The 26,564-nt window shown below is 37.4% G+C and overlaps 4 protein-coding genes across 5 annotated transcripts; 3 read left to right on the top strand and 1 right to left on the bottom strand.

Annotated features, from left to right (window-relative positions):
* Nucleotides 1–4,394: 4,394 nt before the first annotated feature.
* LOC144203231 (cytokine-inducible SH2-containing protein-like) lies at nucleotides 4,395–9,624 on the top strand. Of its 2 annotated transcripts, XM_077726605.1 has the most exons (4): nucleotides 4,395–4,803; nucleotides 4,951–5,027; nucleotides 6,324–6,490; nucleotides 9,015–9,624. In XM_077726605.1, exons 2-4 carry the CDS (start codon nucleotides 5,008–5,010, stop codon nucleotides 9,515–9,517), a joined length of 690 nt encoding a protein of 229 aa, XP_077582731.1. In that variant the 5' UTR covers nucleotides 4,395–4,803; nucleotides 4,951–5,007; the 3' UTR covers nucleotides 9,518–9,624. The 2 variants fall into 2 exon arrangements, with proteins under 2 accessions (XP_077582731.1, XP_077582730.1); XM_077726604.1 differs by having other exon boundaries at nucleotides 4,395–5,027.
* On the bottom strand, nucleotides 9,124–17,111 carry hemk1 (HemK methyltransferase family member 1). Its single transcript, XM_077726603.1, has 14 exons — nucleotides 16,904–17,111; nucleotides 16,147–16,320; nucleotides 15,987–16,078; nucleotides 15,804–15,897; nucleotides 15,338–15,457; nucleotides 14,409–14,473; nucleotides 14,283–14,332; nucleotides 14,106–14,211; nucleotides 13,330–13,425; nucleotides 13,055–13,165; nucleotides 12,268–12,325; nucleotides 12,024–12,142; nucleotides 9,402–9,529; nucleotides 9,124–9,320 (listed from the first exon to the last, which is right to left on the bottom strand). Exons 1-12 carry the CDS (start codon nucleotides 16,961–16,963, stop codon nucleotides 12,134–12,136), a joined length of 1,035 nt encoding a protein of 344 aa, XP_077582729.1. The 5' UTR covers nucleotides 16,964–17,111; the 3' UTR covers nucleotides 9,124–9,320; nucleotides 9,402–9,529; nucleotides 12,024–12,133.
* Nucleotides 17,112–17,204: 93 nt separating this feature from the next.
* nprl2 (NPR2 like, GATOR1 complex subunit) lies at nucleotides 17,205–21,448 on the top strand. The gene is made up of 11 exons (XM_077726561.1): nucleotides 17,205–17,708; nucleotides 17,841–17,932; nucleotides 18,012–18,180; nucleotides 18,952–19,060; nucleotides 19,844–19,980; nucleotides 20,056–20,153; nucleotides 20,256–20,292; nucleotides 20,434–20,527; nucleotides 20,778–20,895; nucleotides 20,993–21,135; nucleotides 21,218–21,448. Exons 1-11 carry the CDS (start codon nucleotides 17,631–17,633, stop codon nucleotides 21,283–21,285), a joined length of 1,143 nt encoding a protein of 380 aa, XP_077582687.1. The 5' UTR covers nucleotides 17,205–17,630; the 3' UTR covers nucleotides 21,286–21,448.
* A 588-nt stretch (nucleotides 21,449–22,036) lies between these two features.
* Nucleotides 22,037–26,504, top strand: zmynd10 (zinc finger, MYND-type containing 10). The gene is made up of 12 exons (XM_077726570.1): nucleotides 22,037–22,251; nucleotides 22,527–22,635; nucleotides 22,705–22,821; nucleotides 22,895–22,948; nucleotides 23,500–23,655; nucleotides 23,732–23,820; nucleotides 24,536–24,630; nucleotides 24,702–24,874; nucleotides 25,076–25,201; nucleotides 25,880–26,001; nucleotides 26,059–26,184; nucleotides 26,258–26,504. Exons 1-12 carry the CDS (start codon nucleotides 22,163–22,165, stop codon nucleotides 26,403–26,405), a joined length of 1,404 nt encoding a protein of 467 aa, XP_077582696.1. The 5' UTR covers nucleotides 22,037–22,162; the 3' UTR covers nucleotides 26,406–26,504.
* Nucleotides 26,505–26,564: the final 60 nt, after the last annotated feature.

The raw sequence follows: 26,564 nt of genomic DNA on the forward strand, positions 1-26,564 counted from the left end.
AGTGTACTTACTCCATTATGTATACATTTAACCGGGAATTTAGCAATACTTTATAGATTTTAAATATTCACAATAAATATTTTATGGGTTTGATATTGTATTTTTTTCAATGTAAAGGTGCTGAGTTAGTTTTAAAATAATCATTCATACTTTGAAAAGGAAATAAAAAATGTTAGTGATGAGCATCCTTGCAAAAATTAATTGTTTATTCATTCATGTGATTTGGTTGCCAGACAATTAAATTGTGTTTAATCATTTAGGAATAAAAACTGATTTTATTTTTTTGATATGTGAAGTACAAGGCAGACATTTTAATAACTGATTTAGCCAATCAAATGTGAGTATTTTAGATTGGACTTGTTTGTAAGTGGGGGATCATTTTGGGGGTTTTTGAACATTAAAATCTATCAAATCTGCAAAAAATTGAGATATTTTCCCATTTCCATACATGCAAGAATTACGATTTTTTAAATCTCATTGACGGTTCTAAACATCCAATCCATTTTCAATAGAAAATATTACAAAATCTGAAAAAAATGACAAACCCAAATTTCCTTTAAAAAAATTAAGATCTCACTGGAATTAAAGCATTTTTCAATGAATTCAAAAACAATCACAAATCAAAAAAAGTCATAAAAATGTCCAATAGTCTTAGTTTATGAGAACCGCAATGATATAACCATTATATAATCAACCCATATATTCAATTTCCCACTATTTTTGACAAAAACAAACGCCACACAATGTTAAACGCCACCCGCCAATAAATAAACATCCATTTCTAAAAAAACTTAAACTATAAACATGTCACGTGCGGCACCCCCCCCCCCCCCCCCCCCCCCCCCCCCCCAAGTGACAACCTTTTCTCTCTAGGATTCTCACTAAACACCCCCCTGTGTTCTCTTTACTCCGGCACCCCTTGTCAGATCTTCCCAAACAAATACTCTCCATCATTCTAAGAATCGACTCTCGTGCGTTCCGTCTACGGAAAAAAAACATGGTGAGATTTCAATAACAAGACATTCTCGAGCTCTCGGAAAACCCGGAAAGAAAAATGCCGTGGTGGAAAGGGGCGGAGCCTTCCTCGGAAATAGGCCGGCTGCAGTGTGCGGGTTAATCATCGGTGCGACCGTTTTTTTTTATGAGGTCAACTTGACCAGGTACTTTAGCTTGTAAATGGCGATTGATTTGATTTGCGCTAACGGATTTCTTTACGTAACGAGTTATTTTTTTTTTATCTGGTCGTCTTTACGCTTTTTTTTTTTTTTTTTTGGATGGCGTCCTGGTAGACAAAAGTCCAGAGGCCTTCTGAGAATGGCGCTCGCTTCAGGTTTTCTAGGAAAAGGTTCCCAGGGAGCGGTACTGTATCAACGCGCTGTCGTCCAAATGGCAATGATTAAGACGCTTGAATAGTTGCATGTGTTGGTGCGAAGCCAATCCGCCACATGCGTGTGAGTGGGAATGTGTGGAACTCTTGTGTTTTTTTTTCGAGCGAGAGGATTCCAAAGGGAAGAAGAAGAAAAAAAAATGGACTTTTTTTGTTGTTTTTGTCATGAAAAGTACTCCATGGGCTTTGAAGGTCAATGATGTCAGATGAAAAAATGTTTGTGTTCACTGGCAAAATATGCTAACTGTGTTCATTCATTCATTTTCTGAACCGTTTGACCTCACGAGGGTCGCAGGGGGTGCCGGAGCTTATGTCAACGAACTCTGTACATCCTGAATCGGTGGTAGGAGGAGTCAAAGGGCAACTGGGGATAGCTGAATTTAGAGTGTTGGACTGGTTAGCCTAGCATGCGTCTTTTGGGGGATGTGGGGGGAAATTGGAGCACCCGGAGAAAACCCACAAACATGCAAATTCCAAATAGGAATACCACGCCGGTTTCGAACCCAGTAGCCGAGAACTGTGAAGCCGACACACCACTCACTATGGTTAACTATGTTAAAATAGCAAAATAATTGGAATATTTGACGCCCAATCGGGCGGGGATTGCATTTTGGATGGCATATTCTTAATTGCTCGCGAGCCATATGTTGCTCTCTGCCAAATAACATCGGACAACTGCTTGTTAAGTGATGCGCTGATCTCGGACACTTCAAATGTCAGCTGTACTCATAAGCTTTTCTCAAAATATCTGCCTATTCCAATCACAATTTGTCTTTTATGTTTACATTACACATTTTGATCAAATTTGGATTTTAATCAAAAATGCATCACTAAAATAAATTCAAATGTTTGTTTTTTCTTTAGGGTTTTACACTTGAATGTTTTATATGAGGAAAATTATCCCTAACATGCAAATTAGTGCATACATTGCACATTAATGTATTGCATATTAGTGTATACATTGCATATTTTGATAAAAAAATGGATTTTAATCAAAATTGCATCACTAAAATAAATTCAAATATTTTTTTACTTGAGGGTTTTACACTTGAATGTTTTATATGAGAAAAATGACCCGTAACATGCAAATTAGTGCAAAAAAGTCATTTAAATAAGAATTATCTTGAAAAAAATCCCTACATGATCTTTTTGCTATATCACAAAGTGTAACCATATAAATTATAACCCAGACTGTAGCACCCACCTAATTTTGGAGTGCGTGACTACCTCCTTGAAAGAATACCCAGAAAAAGTACTAGCAGAAACACACGTGATACTTGTACATCATCATTTATATTCTGAGTAAACTCTACACTACTTAATCCAATCTTCACTTTTTCTTTGTTTTAAACAAAACACGCTCACTTACCTCCAAAAGTTCGTGGAGGGGGGGGGGGGACCCCTAAAATATGCCACGGCTTCCTCCCAGATTCTTTTATTCTGAAAAAAAATCCACAAAACGTGTTAAATTCAAATCTTATCATATTCCCATCGTGATTACAATGTGGTTTTACGCAAGAGTTTCCAAAAAAAATGTAAGGTCGCGGGGGAGAAGGGGTTAAAGGTCACGGATCAACCTTATCCGGCCTCAAAGGACAATTTCATGTCTTCAATGAAGGTTTTTGGAATGTGGGAGGAAAGACGGGGAGATCTCATTTCCACACAGGAAGACAAGACGGGAGATTTTTTTGGGAGATACGGATTGTGAATTTTGAGTTTGGATATTTTTTTGTACAATGTTACTGGGTTTTATGTGCCATTTTTTGTCATTTTTTCCTCCTGTAGTTTACAAAATGTTTTTTTCAACTCAACAAAATGGAAGTAGGATAAAGGGCAAGGTCTTTTAGTACATAGTGGACCTCACGGGGCTTCGTGGAGGAGTAAAAAAACAAAATTCTAAAAATGGCAAAATGGGTTGGGCAGCCATTCTCGTCAATGGAATTAACTCAATCTTTTTTACTATTATTATACTATAACTATTATTTGGTCAATTATCATCAAAAAGTCTAAAACTGATTTTTTGTCAATGTAAAAAGTCCCTTTTTTTCTAGCCTGAAGTTTTATTATGAAGTCATAACAAAGACACAAATGTTATTTTATCAAAATAGAATCTTTTTTTTTCAAGGAAAAGTTCAACATATTCCAATAAAAAATGGCCTATTTTTTTAAGGCTGGAAATTATCTTGACTCAATGGATTGGATGTGGTAAATTTATCATTTTCTTTGTAATCTTATAGTGATAATTCATTCATTTTTGGAACCATTTACCCACAAAATAGTTAGCGGGGGTGCTGGAGCCTATCCCAGCTGGGTATAAGGACACATGACTAATCACACTCATATTTAGGAGCAATTTAGCATTCAATTAGCCTAGCATGCATGTTTTTGGGATGTAGGAGAAGAAAAAACAGAGTACCCGGAGAAAACCCACACAAGCCCAGTGCAAAAATGTAAATGCAATGACCCATGGGGATCAAACCCTCGACCCCAGAACTGTGAGGCCAACATGCTAACCACTTGTCCGACCAATGATAATTTAATCAAGATAAAAAAAGGGACATGCTTTAAATTAAAAAAAATGGCTGCCATTGACGGCTGAAATTGATCATATGACAGACGTCCAATCCAATTTGACTGGAGGGCTGGCAGCAATTCATCAAATTCCCGTCAACGTCAGCAAAACATGATCAAACCAGTTGAATCGGTTTTAGCTATCGATAGCAGCTAACAAGTTAAACTGGTGTAAGCATATTTAGCATTGCAATATATATTTCCTTCCTGCACTTGGTTATATTTTAATCACACTCGCCCTCCTTTTTTTAATTTATTTATTTTATTTTTTTTGTTGCCAGATCCCCGAAGGCTTCTAGAAACGCCCCTGGCGGGCACGACTCGTATCTTTAATGTCAAGGCGGTGAATTCCCAGAATGAAGCCCGCACCGGGGGCGGTCCAAGCAGAGGGGGGCGGAGTCAAAGCGCAGGCGAGCTTTTATTCCTGGAAAGCGTGTAAAGAGAAGCCTGCGCTCAATTCCCGGGAGCGCGCGGGCGCGCGCCTCGCTTCAGCGAACGCCGCACGCACCCCATCCACGCACGCGCGAGCGAGCGCTCGTGACTTAAGCATTACGGCGAAGAAAAAGCGAGATGATTCGCCACGAAACGTCTTTTTTTTTTTTTTAGATAGAAGAGCATTCGGTTAGTTGTTTCGCTGGTTCGGGTTTTCGCTCGTTCGTTCGGAGGACCGAAGATGACGTCAGAGGTGCCGGTGCCGAGAGGCGTTCTCAGAATAGACTTCTAGGAAACAGGCAATTTGAAAAAAGCCAAAGGCTTTCGACTGCGCGTCCCCTTCCCACATTGGGAGCTCCCTATTCCGGCGACAACACACACACATACACACTCCACGAAAAGAAAAAAAAAAGGTGAACGACAAGCTAAATGTTGGTGGTCGTCTTTGGGCTGACGACGGACAGACGCGCGTCTACAAAAACAGCCTGAGAATAATTCCTTTTTTTTTTCTCATTCATTTTTTTTAATCAGATTTTGTTTCTATTTGCTTTATTTTCAAGTATTTTCATCAACCAAAGTGGAATACGACTGGAATTAGTAGGAATTGAAGAAATAGTATGATTCTCTGCGTACCAGGGTGAGTACATTGTGTCTTTGTTTGCTTAAAATTCAACAACATATGACGATGATAATCTATAAAATGACTTGAGATTAAATCTTTAGTAGAAATCATGTGTATTTTTCACATTGTGAAACTGTGCTCTTATTTGTTCCAAAATGGAATGTAGAGTATGTACAATTGTAGCCTATTAAATTCCATTACAGGTGGGCACTAACAACGTAAACTTACAAAAATGAATATTATTTAACATGAAAAAAATGGAATGTAGAGGGAGTAAATTCCATTACGGGTTGCCAGTTTCTTAAATAAAATGCAAAAATGGAGCAAAACTACTTCTTGCATTCATACAGTAGAACTTCAGTTGTATACATTATACAAAACTATTATTTTTTCCCATTTATATACCTAAAAGAGATTAAAAAAATAGTATTTGTCATAGTTTTTACAAATTAAGGCTTTATTTAAACTAACGCTCCCTTACTTTTGGATTAAAATAGTTTTATACTGGAATTCTGACTTTAGATTAGTTATTTTAAACCAAAAAAAACAATAAAACTTGACCCAAATACTACATTTTTCATCAAGTAAAGGTTTTTGTATCTGACATTTAGAATATGTTTAATTATTTTTAGTGAAAAGAAAAAAAAATGGAGGGAAAATATGTTGTTTCTATCCATACACAAACTACTATTATTAATTTTCTGTCTCATTCCAATAAAAAACGCACACACAGCGCTATGTTGTTGTTGTTGTTGTCAGTTAATCCCTTAAATCCTCCTTATAACGACATTTGGAGCTGTTTTAATTCGAACCCTAATTAGCACGTAATACCGATACCCTGCTGAGAGCATTTGTAGTACTTCAAAAATAGCATTTTAACATATTATTACAAAGCTATGTCCCCATGTTAAAAGCCTACCCAACAATTTATCCAAGACCCCTTCGTACTAAACCCGTCTTTTACGGTGGTTATATTTACAACTCCTTTTTAAATAACATTAATTTGATCCCTCGAGAGCTTTATAACTTTTTAAATAGCCTTTTTAAGTCGTACCCTAGCAACTTTGCGTTGTTTTAGTCCACATCAAAACCCCCATTTAAGATATTTAGATGACTTCTAGGATTAAACTCAGTTCGGAATGTACTACTATGGGACAGAACTTTGTTATATTGACCAATAGGAGCGAGGCATTTGTGGCAATTGTCAATAACGTTGTACTAACGTGATTAGAGTCGATGTATTTTAAAAGGGAACAATACGTGAGGTGTTTTTGTCGCTTTACCGAGCTACTGTGGTGTCATTTTCGGTAGGCCCCGAGGTCTCTTGCCCAGTGCGCCAACCCCTGAGGCACCCCAGAGGGGCATGCGAGCGGGGACGGTGGCGCCGGCGCCTTGCCTACAGAGCAGCCCGCCGTTATGGGATCCTACCAAGGATTTGCGGGCTATTGCCAGCAATTTCTGCTACTTGGAAACATCAGGTAAGCTCCATTTCTAACTTTAACTGGATTGGACGTCTATGGGCGTCAATAGCTATTTTTATCAACTGCTATTTTACATTTTATACTGTTTGTGAAAGTCTACAAAGAGTTTTTGGTTCACCAGGGTGCATAATAGGGCTGGGTAATAGGGTTTAAAAATAAATAATTCAGATTATTTCCTTATTTTTTGAGTTATTTGTTATCACGAATGTCATGGGGGTGCCGGAGACTATCGTAGTGAACAATGGGCAGTAGGAGAGGGTTTAAAAATAAATAATTCAGATTATTATTATTATTTTCGGAGCTATTTCCCATCACGAATGTTGTGGGGGTGCTGGAGCCTATCACAGTGAACAATGGGCAGTAGGATAGGGTTTAAAAATAAATAATTCAGATTATAATTTTTTTTTTTTGAGGCATTTGTCCTCATGGACGTCATGGGGGTGCTGGAGACTATCCTAGAGAAAAATGGGCAGTAGGATAGGGTTTAAAAATAAATAATTTAGATTATTCTTATTATTTTCTGAGCTATTTGTCATCATGAACGTCATGGGGGTGCTGGAGCCTATCTTAGTGAACAATGGGCAGTAGGTAGGGTGCATTCTGAATGGGTTAACAGCTAATTTTGAATTATTTTCACCCGAGAATACATTTTAGTAAGTAGAGAAATTTCAAAAGAAGTTTTTAACAAATTTAAGTTTTTAGAAATTAAATGGCATTTATAATATGAACATTGTAAAAAAAACATTTTTTTATGTTGTAGTGAGCATCCATGTTTTATTTCTGATCCAGTTATCATTTTACTTCTTATTTTTTTAACTTTTAATGTGACTAATTATTGATACAAAAAAATCTTGACAAGTTCACTGCACACTGTCTATTTAAAATAATATTTTGGCTAAATTTAAAGCTTAAAACCTGACCAGTGTGTGCAAATTTTCCCCCGTAAAGTTTATCTTTCAACGCTTAGGAGTACACAAAAAAATCAAAAATACACTGTAAGGTGTTATGACAAATTTCACAGTTACTGTGTAAGCAAACGTCATTTTAGTTCCATGTGGACTTCCGTGGAAACAAGTTTGTACGCGAGTCAGGACATGTCGTCGTCATCGTCGCAAACGTAACGTAATGCAGTCGTAAAAAAACAAAATTACAGTCAATATTAGTACATTTTAACTATAAACCAAATAAAATCTACTCTTGCTGTTTCTTTTTGTTTCTTGAATGCACTTTTCATAACCGCAAAATTTGCTGAGCACATTATATCAATAGCTTTATACTTATATAATAATTGTATACTTTCAAGAATGTAGTAAATTGTTTGATTTTTTTACTGGATGCATATTTAGTAGTTTGGAAATGAGTAGTGTAGTAAACAACGTTAGATTTCGTAGTATTTGGAAGCTTAGCTTGCATTTTTTTTTAGAAAATCATACACAAATACTATAGGAAGTCGGCCATTTTTCTCTAAAGTGGGGGTGGCGAACACGTGGCTCTCGAGCCACATGCGGTTGTTTGATTCTTATCCTATTTTCTACATGATATGGCTCTTTGCCTCGTTTCATGTTTCTCTGATTTTTATCCTCTCTTAAAACACACTCCAATTTATCATGGTCTATAAAAATAAATAATAATAAATTCTATATTAAAAACAATTTGGCAGATTTGATTTGTATGGTCAGAGTTTCAAATTTTGTCTTTTTGGGTCTAAACTATTCGCCACCCCTGCTCTAAAGTGTCCATATTGGTTAAATTCCAGAACTGCTACTTTGTATAGCTCTCAATGGGGTTTGTTTTGGGGGAATTGTCATCCTTTTCATACAAAATTAATATACAATAATTAGTAGTTTGGCAGTTTTGAGACAAAATGCCCATTCAGTGTCCATATTAGTTGAATTCCAGAACTACTTTGAAAAACTATGGCTATCAAAGCATTCTCAATGGGGTTTATTTTAGGGGAATTGTCATCTTTTTGATACAAAATGCCTATTTAGTATCAATATTGGTTGAATTTCAGAACTGCTACTTTGAAAAACTCCCAGTTTAGAAGTATGGCTGTAAAAGCAGTCTCAATTGGGTTTGTTTTGGGGGAATTGTCATTCTTTTTGATAGAAAATGAATATAAAATAATTAGTAGTTTGGCACTTTTGATACAAAATGCCTATTCAGTGTCCATATTAGTTGAATTCCAGAACTACTTTGAAAAACTATGGCTATAAAAGCATTCTCAATTGGGTTTGTTTTGGTGAAAATTGCCATTTTTTATACAAAATGCCTAGTTAGTGTCCATATTAATTGAATTCCAGAACTACTTTGAAAAACTATGGCTATCAATGCATTCTTAATGGCGTTTGTTTTGGGGGAATTGTCATCCTTTTGATTCAAAATTAATATACAATAGTAGTAGTTTGGGAGTTTTGATACAAAATGCCTATTTAGTATTTTAGAAGATGGCCATTATTTAGCAGCTCTGTGAATATAACCAAAGTGATTTTAAAATGGCGTCCTTCCCATGTGCGTGCAGGGTGGTACTGGGGAGCAATCAGCGCGGCCCAGGCTCACGGAGCACTCCAAGAGGCCCCGGAAGGGGCTTTCCTAGTACGGGACAGCAGTCACCCTCTTTACATGCTCACCTTGTCCGTGAAGACGGCTCGTGGTCCAACCAGCATCCGAATCCAGTACAGCTGTACTCGCTTCCTTCTGGACTGCAGCTCACCGGCCAGGCCCGGCTTGTCGTCCTTCCCCAACGTCCCCAGCCTGGTTCAGCACTACATGGGTCCTCAGAGGAGGGCGGAAAATCCAGAGGGGGGCCCGGAGGACCGGGATTCGCCTTCCAAAGTGACAATCCAAGAAGCCTCGGCGTCAGTAGTGCTGAAGTTGAAACGACCCGTGTACAAGACGCAGAGTTTACCGTCGTTGCAGCATCTCGCACGGCTCGTCATCAATCGGCATTCCGAGTGTCACGAACGGCTTCCGCTGCCCAAACCGCTACTCCGGTTCTTGCAGGAATATCCTTTCAAGGTATGAGGCCGTTTTTAACTGGCAAAAAAGGACAAAAAGACATTAAGAAGTCCTGGAAATGACGTTTGCTGCTTCAGAACTTTGGATACAGGGTCATTTGAAACATACAAAAATGTATAAAAACGAGAATGCATGGGTTGTAAATAGTGATTCCATTTACTACACATCTTTGCCATTTGATTTTACTCAGTAAAGTACTTTTTTTTTACCTTTTACAAGTGTATCGTGTCAATTATTTCATAGTTAATGTTCATTTATTCATTTTTTGAAGCATTTATCCACGCAAGGGTCAAAGGGGGTGCTGGAGCTTATCCCAGCTAAGCAAGGAAACTCCAAATCGGTTGCCAGCCAATCGCAGGGCAGAATAAGGACAACCAATCGTGGCTAAGGCAATTTTGAGTGTTTAATTAGCTAGCCTAGCATGCATGTTTTGGGGATGTGGGAGGAAATTAGAGTACCCAGAAAAAACCCACGCAAGCCCAGGGAGAATATACAAAATCTACATAGTGAAACCCACCTGGGATCGAACACACGACCCCAGAACTGTGAAGCCAGTGCGCTAACCACTTTGGAATATAAATCTAAAAATTAGAATGGTAAAAAAACATTTCTAAACAATATGTAGTTAGTAAATGGCAGTAAATGAGAAACAATTGAAAAAAAATAAATTTAATGTGTGGCTTTAGTACAAAAACGATAAAACATTAAAAGCAACAAAATAAATAAAAATAAAAGCCTGTACAGTTCAGTTGTATTTAACTTTTTAGCAAAATTGCATTTGCAATTGAGGATGGTTTTATACTTTTTTTCTAGCTGTTTTTAATTGAGCTTGTATTTGAATTATAGTATAATCTAATGGTTATTTAAGCAGTTTCTTTCTATATTCAGTGCTATTATTTTTATGTTCAAATTATGATTGCACATTTTATCATTTGCCATCCTTTAGAATATTGCCAATTTGTTTTAAACTATAACTACATTTTTTTTTCTAAGATTACTTAGTAAATACTTTAAATTGAACATTTTGGTGGTACACAATAAGCCAGGTGCCGTTTTTTTTTTTAACAAAGAGATCATAAGACACCATTAAATTCATCAAAGTGCAGACATTTTCAAAGTGGCTTTCTATGAAAATATGGACATTTCTGACAACACTTTTGAACCATTGTTTGTCATTTTTATACGGTGGACTTTCATGGAAACACATTTTTTTCTGCCGGCGATATCTTGCCCAGGTTCCCTTGCTAGGAAATTAAAAAGGCCTACTACTTTTAAAAATGGTGATACAATACACTTCTTTAGAAATTTGTGCTTAGCGACAAGAGCTGTTTTGCTCTTTGTTAGCAAGATAAGCGGCTCTTTGTTTGAGGGAACATGGATCAACTCAAACCGCGGATTCCCTTGAAACGTGAATGTTAAATATCAATCCTTTTGCCATTGAATTTTTGTCAGGCAATAAAAAGTGATTCGACACATTTGTAGCATAAAATGCCATTTAAGTAAAAAACCAACAAGTAATGTCACTTTGGAAAACCACATAATGCCAATCTGTTTCAAAAATTAAATAATTTAAATGGGATTCCGCCCACATGCATGCTAGGCTAGCTGGGGTAACAATGATATGTGTCAAAGTGGCGGCCTGGGGGCTGAATCTGGCCCGCTGCATCATTTTTTGTGGCCCGGGAAAGTAAATGATGAGTGCTGACTTTCTGTTTTATGATCAAATTAAAGTGAAGAGTATAGATGTATATTACATTTCCTGAGTTTCCTAATTTGAAATCAATAAGTCATTTTTTAATCATTTTCTTCTGTTTTTAGTTCAAAAATAATTTTGTAAAATCTAAAAAAAAAGCTAAAATAAACATTGTTTTAGAGCTATAAAAAACTGAATATTCAGGGCTTTTAATCCAGTTCTTTTAATCCATTTATTAAAAAAATCTAAATATTATATCTAAAATGGTCTCGCCCACAAAAAAAGTGAGTTGACCTTAAAGCGGCCCACAAACCAACTTTGACACCCCTCCACATACATATTAATGTACATATACATATCCATGTTAATGAACATATATATGAAAACATGTAAGCTTATACCCAAATGCTAATTTCTATCTTCAGTTCCTTGTGGCTTACAATTGGTTGGTTAGCTGGGATAGACTCCAGCACCCCCCGGGACCCTTATGAGGTTAACAGGTTCAAAGAAAATGAATAAATAAACCTTCAAATGTGTCCGATTATTTTCCTCAACTCTGCATGTGTAAGAAATATTTGATCTTCTTAATGGTCTGTGGCCTTTGAGCTTGGTTTACGGCAGATTGGGCGAGCAGTAAAGGCCGCCGCCGCGTTGGGCTAGCGTGCGTGCTTGCGTGTGTGCGTGCGTGGGTCTGAGTCAGCGAGCGGACGGGCAAAGGGGAGGACCGTTCATCAGGCGATTCACGGAACTACAAAACGCTTCCAGGGAGGAGGGTACGTTTCAGAGAGGGAGGCTTCCGAGAAAAGCCTCGGTAATTACCTTCGGCGTTGAGCCTCTTTTGTGCCGCTGCCTCCGCCGCGCTAGCGTTTTTCGCCTTCGCCGTGGCACGTGACGGGCGTGGATTAAAAAGCGCAGCGGCAGGTCCGTTTCTATGATTCCTGGAGCAGATAATAAAGGGGTGGGGGGGCGGGGGGGGGGGTGAGTTTAGAGATTTGAGACCTAGGGGCCGAGGTGGGGAGGGGGGACTAAAGCCAACGTAATAGGATCTAGCGGTTTTTCAGACCAGGTGCAGCTTGGGATCGTGGGATTCGCCATCTTTCTGAAGGATGCAAAATCTGGTCCTGGGGAGCACAAAGAAATCACTGTCATCCTTCCCCGATGGTGTGTAATTGTCAAATTGAGTTAAAATTGTCCACACAGTGCCAATTTAATAGGGTGAGGGAGTCAAAGGTGTGGACGGAGGGCCGAAAGTGGCCCCCTGGAGGGTTCGATCCGGCCCGTTAATATGGTTGTTCTGACTGATGGGCACTTTGAAGTTTTCCAATAATGTGCATAATTAAATTATTTGATTTTTTTTGAGAAAACGGATGTTAAATCCAAATTGTAGGATTGAAATTGTAATATTACAAGATTAGAGTAGTTTTTTTGCTTATTTTTAACGTGAGCTGGAAGTTGTGGAGCATTAAATTTTAGCAATGTAAAATCAGTGCAGCCACAAAACTACTTTTTTTCAGAATATTACGAGATGGAAGTAATTTTGGCATAAAATGTCATCAAATTACTAGAATAAAATCAATACACGAGTACTTATTTTTATACTACGTGAACCAGAATTTGTTGTATTTTGTCGACTTAAAGTCAGAGTGAAAAACCTGCTTTTTATTCCTGTTGATGATAAAACTTTCATGAGAATGACTTTCTATCAAAAAAAAATAAAGGTTAGACACTTTTAAACTATTGCATTTTCCCTTGAGATTTTTCCGCTGTAAAAAGTGTAGCACCGCTAAAAAACCTTGGGAAAAACTGGCCTAACTATTGTTTTTTATGATGATTGCATTAGTCAGACGGACCTGCCGGCGATGTCACGGCGCGTCTCAGCCAAACGCAGCCACTTGGCGTGGGACTCCGCCCACTCCCGAATCAGCCCGGGGTGTCTGGGCTCCACCTCCAAGTAAACGCAGCTGTTGTTTATGAGGGAAAAGAGCACGCCATTGATTTAAATGTAATTACCATAGCACGAGATTATCACAAGTGGCCTTTTGGGTGGAAAACGTAAGCACTTGTCCCATGAAAAAAGCTTAAGGGGGGAACAATCGGAAAGAGCGTTTTTAGGGGAATAAATTACCCGTCGTCTGAGAGCAGGTGACGAGTCAGGGTTAAAATCTGCCGGATGACTTTTAAGCCGTCTTCGCCGCCATCTAAGGCGGCGTGGTCCTCAAACCTGCACAAGATACGATACATATAAAAAAGTGCATCCGTTAACAGTACATATGAAAGATAAACAGAAAAAAAGGACTAAAGTATTAACATACTCATCATTAAAAGTAAAAAGTATAAAGTACATCGTCAAGTACAAAGGAATGTATTAAGAAATATTAAAATGTCATTTTAAAAAAAGATAGAAGGGATATAAAACATGAAAAAAACAAATAAGAGTGGACTGCCACTGGCTTCCACGTGATGCCGCCATCTTGGGGATATAAAAAAATTAGACAATGTTGGTGGGCCGGATTAAAAAGCCTAATGGGCCGTATGTGGCCCGCGGGCCGTAGTTTGCCTATGCCTGGACTATGAGGTCGGATATAATTATAGAAATAGTTGTATAAATATGAGGCCATAAAGAACATTTAGTCAGTTTGAATGTAATGTGTAGATGCGTGAATATATTGATTTTTTTTGTTTTTGCTTGAATTTCTGTGACATTCTGTTCAAGTCCATTCTGTCAGCTGATTTTTTTATTTTACATTGGCGTCATTCAAAGTCAGCACAAAGCACTACCGAGAAAGTTTCACATCCCATTTTCTAAATTGTCCACACATCGTTGTTACATTTCCCCTTTCTCAAAGTGTTTTTTTTACACAATATTAACAATTTCCTGGTTTCCTGCATTGTGTTTCGTACCTTGAAATTTCCGGTTCTAGTGAAGGCAGATCTTCTGAGAAGAGATATGGAGGGTTACTGACCAATATGGAGACATTATGGCACAGCTTTAACACCTTTTCTGCATCTGGCAAAAGAAAAATCGACAATTAAAATAAAAATACTTGTGTGAGGGACATAATTCAGAAAATCTGTTACCTTTTATAATATCTGCTTGATAAACCTTTAATCGGTTTTGAAGTCCTAATCTGTTGAGATCAATATTTGGAATGAATGTGTGAAAAAATATGCATATATGATGATAATAAAGGAAATTAAAGTTACCTTAATGCATTTTCTTTTGTCAAGTCCACAGCTTGTGCACTTTGGTCCAGTGCAATAACTCTGAGCTACAATGACAAACATTTTTTTTATTATTATTGTTATTATTTTTGCAATGCAGTGTAGAGTACTATTAATTTGGTTCAGCTAAAATAAAACCTTATCCAAATACTTCAGAAGCAAAGTACACTCAATTTATCAATAGGAATGGGCCTCAAAAATATATGGGACTTCCATAACTAGCAAAAAGAAAATGTATTTTTCTAAACATTGTATTACATTTAAAATATGGATTTTCCTCCATTAAACAAATGAACAACAGAAAACCTATTCATTTTTAACCGAGCCTATTCCAACAAATAGTTATTTATATAAATAAATAATAAAATAATTTAGTTAGACTGAGTATAAATGTATAAAAATAGCTGTTATGCTTTTAACAAAAAAAATGTACAGTAATACCTTGACATACAAGTGTCCCAACATCTTACAAATTTGAGATAAGAGGAAAATTCAGAGCAATTTTTTTCAGAAGGAACAAATTATTTTTTTTATACGAGAAAAATTTGACACTGAAAAATTCATTTGAGACATGAGTAAATTGACATATGAGCTCGTCCCCGGAACACATTAAGGTCATATCTCAAGGTAGAACTGATTTTGGATGACAATTATAAAAAAATGATTTGAGATACGAGTAAATTGACATATGAGCTCGTCCCCGGAACACATTAAGTTCATATCTCAAGGTAGAACTGATTTTGGATGACAATTATTAAAAAAATGATTTGAGATATGAGTAAATTGACATATGAGCTTGTCCCTGGCACACATTAAGTTCATATCTCAAGGTATTACTGATTTTGGATGACAATTCAAACAGAATATCATGAAATAAATGCCTTATATTGGGTAAAATTGTGACAATTCACCTGAGGTAAAGTCTTTAGGAGGCTTAGAGAAATGGCACCTGAACCACATCCCACTTCTAAACACGTAAGAGAGCCACTCTTCTTCTTTTGCAGATCGTTCAAGACTAATTCCACCAACTCCTACATAAATCACACAAAGCACACGACTCATGATATTCAACTGCAGTCATTTTTTTTTCGCCTACAATAACGACAATTGAGTCAAAGTCCATTTTCCCAAGACGTCATTGACATTTAGAAATATGAAGTTGCGAAATGGAGCAAAAAAAAAAATGACAGATGAATCTCTAATAAAATACATTGACTTGTCTTAACATGGCTTCTTAAAATAAAAATTAATTTCAAATTAGAATCACTTGAGCATTCCAGATGGCATTCCAGTTTATGAATTCCAATTGAACCCATGATTAAGGCCATCTGTAAGCAAAAGAAAGCCACATTTGTATTCGCAAAAGTTCTCACAAACCTCCGTTTCAGGTCGTGGGATGAATACTGGTGGCCTCATCCTCAGCGTCAAATCTCTGAAATCCCACTCTTCGATCACATACTGCACAGGCATCCTAAAAATTACATTAAAATAAACACATACCTCAAAAACCAAGGTGATTGCATTGAAAAAAAGCATTAAAATTATGCGTAGACTCGAAACCTGGAAAGTCGTTTTTTGCAGAGTTCCCATATTTGCTGTTTTTCTTCCTGGGTGAGAAATTCGGACCACTTTTTCCAACCAACACCTTCTACCTAGCAGGATGAAGCATCAGGTGACGTGAGGTCAGTGAACACATCATGGAAAATATTCCTACACTTACGGTTTTAGCCCCGAGCGCATGGGCGATGATGTATTGGCTGGAAAGGTCGGCTTCGGTAACACCTTCAGCCTCAAATCGTTTCCTCCAAATATCCGCCGCTTTTTGTGCGGTTATTGTCCCTGATGGGGAAATCTGAGAACTGCAATGACGCAATGCCGGAAAACTCAAAAAATCCTGAAAACAAAAGATTTAACAATGTTTCATTAGGCAAAATGTGGCAGAAAAGTATTTTGTTGTTGTCCTCACAGTTCTGAGGTCCTGGGTTCAAATCCAGGTCAGTATACATGTGTGGAGTTTGCATTTTCTACCTGGGCCTGTGTGGGTTTTCTATGGGTAATCTGGTTGCCTCCCACATTACAAAAAGATTCATGCTAGGCTAATCGTATGCTAAATTGCTCCCAATTATGAGTGACAGTGAATGGTTGTCCTCCTGCTGGCTACCCATTCAGGGTGCTCAAGTTAGCTCCAGCACCCCACACGACCCTGATAAAGCGGTTCAGATAATGAATGAATGAAATGTTTGTTTAACCAGGCTTTCTCTTTCGGGGTCAACTTTAATCGCCATTTTAGCATACCGAGCATGCAACATTGGAAACTAAGATAACATTGTGTTTCAAATGTTATTAAATGGAAACTACTTTTACGCACACCCTATTGCTGTGAAAATACAGTACTTAAAGTCGGTGAATTCCTATACATACGTTTGGCCCACATATATAATATTTATTTGATATTAATTTCGAAATGACACACTTACCTTCAATGACACGCTTCTGCTCATTAAACAAATGTATCTGGTCAATGGCTTTCGCCACATGTTTGAAGCCACTTTAGCTCACGTCGGGGTAATGGAACACGTTTTGTCATTAACAGGGAAACGTTTAAGATATTTTTAGCCGTCTTGTTCGGCGTTTATTCGACATTTACATTGTCGCTGTTCAAGGCGCAAGAGTAAACCTCTTGATTAGCTAAAGTGACGTCAGCTGTGTTTTTGCGCTAAAACTGCGCAGCACTGACTGCACTGAGTAGTGTTGCATTTACAGTCAGTTGTAAAAATACCGCTTGAGGTAACATTAACGCACATAAATCTTTAAAACAATCACTAACTGATGCGCAGTGACATTGTTTTTTTTATGTTTTTGTCTTTGCTGGTTAACTGTTGCTGTAATTATGCTTTACATCTTAGTCATACGCACAATAGTTGTTCCAGTTGTCATTTGTACGAGCTATTCCTGAAAGCACCTTCACTGTTTTTACTCAATGTGGTCGCGATTCTGTCAAAATCTTCTCAATTTCAAATATGATCTAACTTTTCAGATAATGCTAAACTTCACCATCATAATCGATTTTGTTAGATTATGAGCATGATTTGGATTTGTGCTTTTCGTGTCCAAACGACAACTTTATCTTAGCAGCCAGCTAGCTTTTGCCAGTTTCAAGCCATTTTAAATAGAGTAAAAAAAAATCCTTATAAAAGATTTATTATGAGCATGGACGTGAGAATTGGGTGCATATTTTTTAGCGAATTTCATCCGACTTTGGGTCCGAAAATCACATATCAGGTGAGTGAAATATTTTCTGTCAGTATTATGTCTGTTTATTCCCTCAATGAGAAAAATGAACAACATAATCATCATCATCCACTCTAATTAATAATAAAAATGATAATTATTTTTCTTATTGTCTTCTAATAGGTCCCAGAAGAGTACATTTCAAGGGAGCTCTTTGACACTGTCCAAGTCTACATTATCACCAAACAGGAGCTGCAAAACAAACTCATAACAGTGTATGAAAGTAAATCATTAATAACTCAGTATTCAATTGACATTTTCAGCTAACCCAACATCCTTTTCATTTCTCCATAGCACTGCAATGGGTAAAAAATTAATCGGGTGTCCAGTGTGCATCGAACACAAGAAGTACAGCCGCAATGCCCTCTTATTTAATCTAGGTTTTGTTTGTGATGCACAAACAAATACATGTGTCCTTGAACCAATTGTGAAGAAGCTTTCTGGATATCTTACTACGCTAGAGGTAAATAAGTACATTTTGATCTCCCAAAACAAAGAAACTATCCAAAAAAAGTTGGGAAATAGGTCAAACAGTCTTGAGTTTCAATGTGAAAATGGGAAGTGCTATCATGTGGGAACAAAGGGTATCTTATAATATCTAAAATTGTAATGTAGAAAAAATCAGTCGATTGATATATTAAGATGTGATAGACCAGGGATGCCAATTTTGTTGATCGCCAAAGCATTGAATTGAATGTTTTTATTGCCGTTTTATAAGTAAAATGAGATTTAAAGCTTTCAAATAACAAAAACAGACAGATACATAATCAGTAAATAAGAAAAAATAATAAGTAGTCCAAGTGAGATCACCAAATTGTTCCGTCTCAAGTCCAGGATGAGTTCCATGGTTTTGGAGACGTTTAGTGCCTAGTTGTTGATAGCCCACCACTCGCTAAGTCTATGGACTCAATAACAAACAAACCAACACATAGATAATCAATATATAGTAATGATAAGTAAATAATCAATAAGTAGTCATGGATAAATAAGTAGTATATGTCATAGTAATAAGTCTTGATCAGGTCCTAAGTGCAGAACTTGAGTTGAGTATGGTGACAGTTTTTAGGAAGAAACTATCCTTAAGTCTGTTTATCTTAGATGTTGTGGCTCTGTAGCGCCTTCCAGAGGGCAGCAGTTTGATGTGATGGAAGCTGGGATGCGTATTGTCTTGTTATGATGCTTTCTGTCCTTCTAAGGGACAGTTGATGATCTGTGTGTGTTTGTTGTGTTGCAGCTGGAAAGTGGCTTCATATCCAATGAGGAAAGCAAGCAGAAACTTCTACCTATCATGTCAACCTTGTTGGATGACCTTAATGCAACAGGTGCCTGCACCTTACCCATAGGTACCGTTTTTATCGTACTTGGGATTTCTTAGCGTGCACTAATCCCATTGGTTATTGGATCTGAGAATGTGTATATGGATTTTGACCATTTTTGGTCAAAAAAAATCTTAGATTTATGGAGAAAATTATGTAAAAGATACAATCAGAATTGAATTTCTTCTCAGTGTGATTCCAAGGAGGATGCTAACATGTGTGCCGGCTTCTCATTTTGCTAATCTGCAGCGAGGAATCTAATCACGTTGAATTAAATATCTGGGTCGTAAAAGTCAGTTATTTGCTGGAACCGTTTCTGGAAATTTTGGATTAGCTACAGACAATGAAATCATGATTTGTCTCGATGGTTTAGGCAATTCAGTTATTTAGGCTACCAAAAAGCTCATAAAAATGCGTATCAGACTGGATGGAATCTGCCCTGCAGCAATGTTCCCTCTAATTTTTCGTTGGTCTGGGTAGAAAGATAACCTCCCTAAGCGCAATGAGTACCAATCATCATTACTCGTTATGGGCACACCAGTATTACACCTGCCATAAGCAGGTGCATATCATTTTTTCATGTAAAACATGCAGTAAAACACAAAAAAACATAAGAGTGGACAGAGCTACTGCCATTGGCTGCCATGTAAACAGCGCCATCATGGGGAAAAGGGTTAAAAAAAAAGTTTGGATTTTATTTACTACGCGCCATATGATAGCTGCTGCGCAGTGAAGACGAGGGAACATTGCCCTGTAGGGGAAATTTTTGAAGGAATTCACTGTCATTATTCCATTTTTTCCTTTCTTTAGATAAATCTAACACTATTCACTTGAAGCTAATCCCTCTACGGAATGATCCCCCGGTGGTCCAGGACTACGACGTTCCGGTTTTCATCCAAAATATTGACCACTTTATTAACTCTCAATGGGATCTCACCACTCAGCAGGTGCTTTATTGTTTAATCTCACGTTATGCCATGTAATAGCTAAATAATCATTTTTTTTTGTCATTCCTTCTGCAGATTTTACCTTATATCGACGGTTTCCGACATGTGCAAAAAATCTCTGCCGAAGCCGACGTGGAATTGAATATAGTTCGTATCGCCGTGCAGAATCTGCTGTGAGTAAAAATACGTAAACAAATGTAACTTTGTCCTAGTCCTGTATTTTTAATTCCAAGTACTACCACTAGGTAATCCATATTTCATTTTCCATTTGACAGGTATTATGATATTGTCACTTTGGTGTCTATATTCCAGGTATTGTCGGAAGTTACTATGTTGTGTTTTTTGTGTGTATTGCTGTCAAAGCACTATCAAAGTATCCTTGAAACATTTTGTAGCTGGACTCTTTTTTTTTTGCGCTGTGACCTTCATTTGTTGTTGTTTGCCTACTTTTAGTACTCCAATGTGTACTGTACCACCCCCAAAGTGCAGAGCCTGATCGATGACAAACTCATCCAAGAGGAGTGTTTGAACTATGTCACTAAGCAAGGTAAATATATTTAGGGTTGGGGATTCTAAATTATAAGAGAGTGTAGTATAAATAATACACTGCCAGTATAGTATTGACAGAATATATGTTGTGGTCTTCAGTATATGTTTTTTTATTTATTTTTTAATTCAAATCCTCTTAGTGGAAACAGACATCTAATCTATTCAAAGTGGGAAGGCTAGCTAACATTTGTCAATTGGAGCTAATGAGTTCAGTGTCTAATTATTCTTGATATTGTCTTTTTTGTCAGGTCAAAAGACCCCAAGTGTAAGAGACGTGTTCCAGTTGTACTGCGGTTTAAGTCCAGGAACTACTGTCCGTGACCTTTGTTCCCGTTACTCGCAGCAATTACAAAGGGTTGATGAGAGGTCAGTGCTTTAAAAAAATAAAAAATAAATAACATGATGTAGTACCATGGAGGTCAGATGAGGTCTGATAATGTCACGTGTATGTACGCTCTATCAGGAAGTTGATACAGTTTGGCCTTATGAAGTCTCTCATCCGCCGCCTGCAAAAGTATCCTGTCTCGGTAGGGCATGACGACAAGAGTAAGATTCCTCGTTTTTTCACGGGGTGCCATTGCTATGACGACATTTGCTGCAAGACAGGTAGGATTTTACCTGTTTTTGAATTTATTTACCATGTGTGCTCATTAACAAGTGGGCTCACTTTGCTGCTTTTGATTGGTAGGGCTGAGCTACAAGGATTTGGATGAACGTTTGGAAAATGATCCCAATGTTGTTGTGTGCTGGAAATGAAGTCGCAATGGATGACTGTTTGATTGACAGATGAAGAGTGGACCAACCGAAGATTTTTCCTACTAGAAAAGTGACATGATTTTTAAACATTATTTTCTTTAATATGTTTAGGAGAAATATTTATTTTATGAAAAAGTATGATTAATAAAACATTGTTTTGACATTTTGGGGTATTTTTTATGTGGTTGTTTTTCCAGAAAGATAAAATTGATATTGAGGAAAGTCTTAACTATTTTTGAGAAAACCATTTTTGCATAATTAAAAGTAGAAAAAAAATATATTGGAAATTAAATATATTTTAAAATAAAAACCTATGTTTTTTTAGTAACGATGAAAAATATAGAAGATGATAGAACTTTTTCTATATTTCGAACTATGAAAACATCAGCTTAATTAATATTAACTATTTATGTTTTCACTGTGTGGTAGTAAGCAAATTAGAAAAACAATGATGTTCAAAGGAATAAAAGTTTGTTGGGATTTTTGAAGTGACGATTTATGACATATTGACATGCATTAATCATCCAAAAGGTGAATAAGCATTCAAAATGAGTGTTTTAATGACAGCAAAGTGCAATGTTAAGTAAAGCACATTATTTAACATTTTGATCTTAGTTTATCAACGCTTTTAAGTTGTAATTATTTCATTTTATCGAGGAAAGTGGATGATTTAATCAAATATGATTGTGTTGACTTCGCTCTTTGTGATGTGGCGCTTCTTAATGACGTCATAGGTCACGAAGCTCTCAGCGTGCTGTTGCCATGACGACCAGCTGCGCATCGCTTGGGCCACACGACTACCAGAAATTAGGTCGCACATCAATACAACTTCATTTAATTGACCGTTTTTTACACGATAGGATTTTGTTAACGAGGAATGGAGGGTTCAGTTCTGTTGCCAGTGGAGGCGGAAGCATTTGTTCAAAGTTTGGAGACATTTTCCCTCCAAGATGTGGGCTCGACAAGGTACATTTTACACAAATTATTGACAAGCTATCGCTAATTAGCTTGATATGTACATTGTTATTCAAATGTTTTGGAATTCTTAGGGGCATGTTTCTTCCTATGTTAATTTGAAACATTTTTTTTATTTTAAGATATAATGGATGTAGGATGTTTTATTTTGGACTAAATTGCAAAAACTAGGTAAACAGTAAGCATATAGGAATTAATTAACCCATTTAAATTGCTTCCAAGACAACAAAACAACACACCAAATTATTTTTTCTTCAACTTAACAGATGGTTTAGACAGCATGAACGCATTGAGAAGCTCAATATGCAGGCAATACTCAGCGCTTCTGCCACACTGGATGAGTACATCAAGGAGATGCTTGTGTCTCATGGGAAGGTGGGTAATACATTAAAAATGAACATAGTACCTCAGTCAGATTCCAGATCTTCTTTATCCTATTTTCAGAACACCGTTCTGGTGCACGAGATGATCCTAACTGAAGTCTGGAAGCAAAAAATATTCCCCATCTTATGCCAGCTACAGGACTTCACCCCCAAGAATACATTTCCTCTTTACATGGTGGTGAGTAGATGCCTACGCATTGTTAGTCCTAAATAACTTGAACCATAACTAATGCTCGTTCTTTTATACCCAGATCCATCATGAAGCCACCATCATCAACTTGCTGGAGACTGTCATGTATCACAAGGTCATTAACATTTGTATCCATTCTTGGAAGTTTTTATTTAAAAATTTCTCCGATTTTTTCTCTTATCTCAAGGCAAAAATTGCTCAGAATTATTCTCCTATCTCAAGGCAAAAATTAGCTTACAATTGTTCTCATATCTCAAGGCAAAACTTTGCTCAGAACTTTTCTCATATCTCAAAGCAAAACATTGCTTAGAATTGTACTCTCATCTCAAGGCAAAAATGTGCTCTTAATTTTTCTCATATCTCAAAGCAAAACAATGCTTAGAATATTACTCTCATCTCAAGGCAAACATCCTTACAATTGTTCTCGTATCTCAAGGCAAAAAATTGCTTTGAATTTTTGTCTTATCTCAAAGCAAGAAAATGCTTAAAATGTTTCTCCTATCTCAAGGCAATACATTTGCCCACAATTTTTATCCTATCTCAAGGCAATTTTTTTCTCAGAAGCTTCTCGTATCTCAAATTTCTTGTATGTTGGGACACTCAAATGTCAAGGTATTACTGTACACCAACGTCTTAAGTTAACTGACAGACATTTTGTCCATGTAGGATTCGTGCGAGGCCAGTGATGACTCAATTCTGGATTTGGTGGATTATTGCCACCGGAAGCTCACATTGGTGGCCGCCAACACGGGGAAGGACGGTCATAACACAGAAACAAACACGAACAAGGCAGCCGGCGAAGCCGTTCTTTCCTCAAAGGAGGTAAACACTGATTGGTTGAGTCGGTATTGGTATTGGTATTGGTATTTTAAACGGTTGCCTGTCCTTCTTTCTTTAGGAGTTGCAGATTCAAGCTGCTGAGTTGGAATTTAACATTTCATTGAAGGCACTGTCCGTCCTGCGCTACATCACTGACCACACTGATAGGTACTGCTTCATAAATATTAGCTCAAACTTTTTTTTTAACTCATTCATAGCCATTAACAGCGGTAAACGTTTCCATTGGCATGTCTTAATAAGACCTTCCCCTTAATATGCTGTACAGTGTCAAAGTGGCGGCCCGGGGGCCAAATCTGGCCCGCCGCATCATTTTCTGTGGCCCGGGAAAGTAAATAATGAGTGCCGACTTTCTGTTTTAGGACTAAATTAAAATGAAGAGTATATGTATATTAAATTTCCTAATTTTCCCCCTTTTAAATCAATAATTGTCATTTTTTAATCATTTTTTCTGTGTTTTTAGTTCAAAGATCACTTTGTAAAATCAAAAAATTATTGTATCATTTATTGTACAATTTTTTATATCACGACGCCATTTTTTATAGCAGTGATGCCAAAGGTGCGGTTGGCGGGCCCCAAGTGGCCCACTACGGTTTCCGATCCGGCCCCTTAGTGGGGTTGTACTACCTGTCAGACACTTTGTAACTCATTCATACCCTACATACAGAATGAAATCCTTTGTTTTCCACAAAGGCACCATAAAACAAGATGTCCAATCCATTTTCACCCCTCCCAGGCAAAATGGATTGGACATATAGCAACACCAATGGTTGCAAAGTAACTTATTTTTTGGGCTGGTCAGACCCACATGAAATCTCGTTGCCATGCCAACCAAACTGAGTTTAATGACACTACTGCTTTCCAGTATCAGCGCCATTAACCGAATGCTGTGCACGCATAACGTCCCTTGTTTACTGGTGCGCCTGATCGAGTGCTGCCCGTGGAGTCGGCGCACAGAAGGTGGGTATCGTCACACTCGAGTATTGTCCTCATCCCAATCAAAATATCAATCACTCTCGACCCCCTAGAAGGCGACATCGAAAAATACATCAACGGCAAATGGCAGAAAATACCAGAAGAAGATCATCTAAAGATGACAAAACTAGATGGGCAGGTTTGGATTTCCCTGTATAATCTCCTTCTTAAAGAAGACTGTCAACGGAAATATGACTTTAACAGTTTCAATAAGAGTCAGCTTCTAAAGGTGAGTTACTAAAAATACACTAAAATAATTGTATTTGATCTTATTAAGATGCACATGGTTGACATTTCTCTTTCATACTTGTATCTTGGCACTGTTTTGTTTTCACACCTCATTCATTTCCTGTTCATGAAAAAAAATGTTTGTTTTGTGACCTTAATTTCCTCATTCTGCAGGCGCACTTATGTCTTTGTTCTTTGACAGCTGCGTAGTTTCCTGACGGAAGTGTTGATTGATCAGTTGCCCAATTTGGCGGAGCTTCAGCGGCTTTTGGCTCATCTGGCGGTTACTGACCCCGAACCGCCCAAAAAGGAACTCGTTTTAGAGCAGGTACAATTTGGCATTGAATCTAAATGTTCTGGTTTAAAGTGCGAAATGGCGCTACCTGGTGGCTCAGAGTTTTGCTCTCAAGTACAGTGCTACCTCTACTTACAAAATTAGTTGGTTTCAGAACATGTTTTGTTACTTGGATTTTTCACAATTAGAGGAGTACTTTATATGTAAATTCTACCAACTAAATACTTTAAGAATGATCAAATTAGTTATGAAAAGATGTGAAGAACATAAGAATTTGAGAAATGTGTTCATTAATGTTTTAAAATGAATATCAAGCATGAAAATTATGTTGTATTTACACAAGTGTATAAGTATAAGAATAAAGCTAATGCTAGCACACGAACACATGTAAACAACTTTAAACTATGAATTTAGAACAACTTAGCATTAAATTGTAGTAACAGGACAATTTCTGAATAAAATAACGTATACACAAAATGTATTTGTTTAACTTATATTTGGTTTTCGTAGATTGAAACCTGAAAATGTCATATTTCGAGGCATTTGTAAGTAGAGGCATTTGTAAGTAGGGGCATTTGTAAGTAGAGGCATTTGTAAGTAGGGGCATTTGTAAGTAGGGGCATTTGTAAGTAGAGGCACCACTGTAGTTGAGGGGAATGTACAAACCAAAAAAAGAGTGAAACTTTTGACAACTTTCTCTCAAATACGTAGATTCCCGAAATGTGGAACCACATCATGAAGGAGAATTCCAACAAATGGAAGGCAATTGCCAAGCATCAAGTAAAAGAGACCTTCAATGCCTCAGAAAAAGACCTGAGGCTGCAGGCGCAAAGGTAGGACTGGAAAATAAAAGCCTGCAAGAGCATCTCTAACCTTTTACATCGGATCAGGTTGGCTCAGACGTACAATCTGGACGTGATGGAAAGCTTACTCCCCGAGAAGCCAAAATGTGGTGGTTGCGGTAAAGAAGCTGCTAAGCGATGCGGTCGTTGCCAAGGCGAATGGTACTGTCACAGGTAAGATAGCCATTGACGTCCTAAATGCTACCAAGTGGAAACATTTTGATCATCTTTTGGCTGTGTTTTGCAGAGAATGCCAGGTGAAAAACTGGCCAAAACACAAGAAAGCATGCCAGCTTATGATGGAGGCCAATAGGAAGACTCAAGGCGATGTGAAGAACGATAAAAAGAAATGCTCTGGCCAGAACGCGGATCTAGACTCCACTGAAAATCTGTAAGGTGACCTGAAAATAGATGTTAATGACTGGGACTTTTCATTTTAATCTTAATTTGAACCATTTTGCATTTGGTTATTAAACTTCTTACTGATTTCTGGATTTTGTCGGTTTTATCTGTTCATTTTTTAGCTTTGCAAGGGTAGAGATGGGGTGCTGGAG

The sequence above is a fragment of the Stigmatopora nigra genome, chromosome 10 (genome assembly GCF_051989575.1).
Source record: "Stigmatopora nigra isolate UIUO_SnigA chromosome 10, RoL_Snig_1.1, whole genome shotgun sequence".
Taxonomy (NCBI): domain Eukaryota; kingdom Metazoa; phylum Chordata; class Actinopteri; order Syngnathiformes; family Syngnathidae; genus Stigmatopora; species Stigmatopora nigra.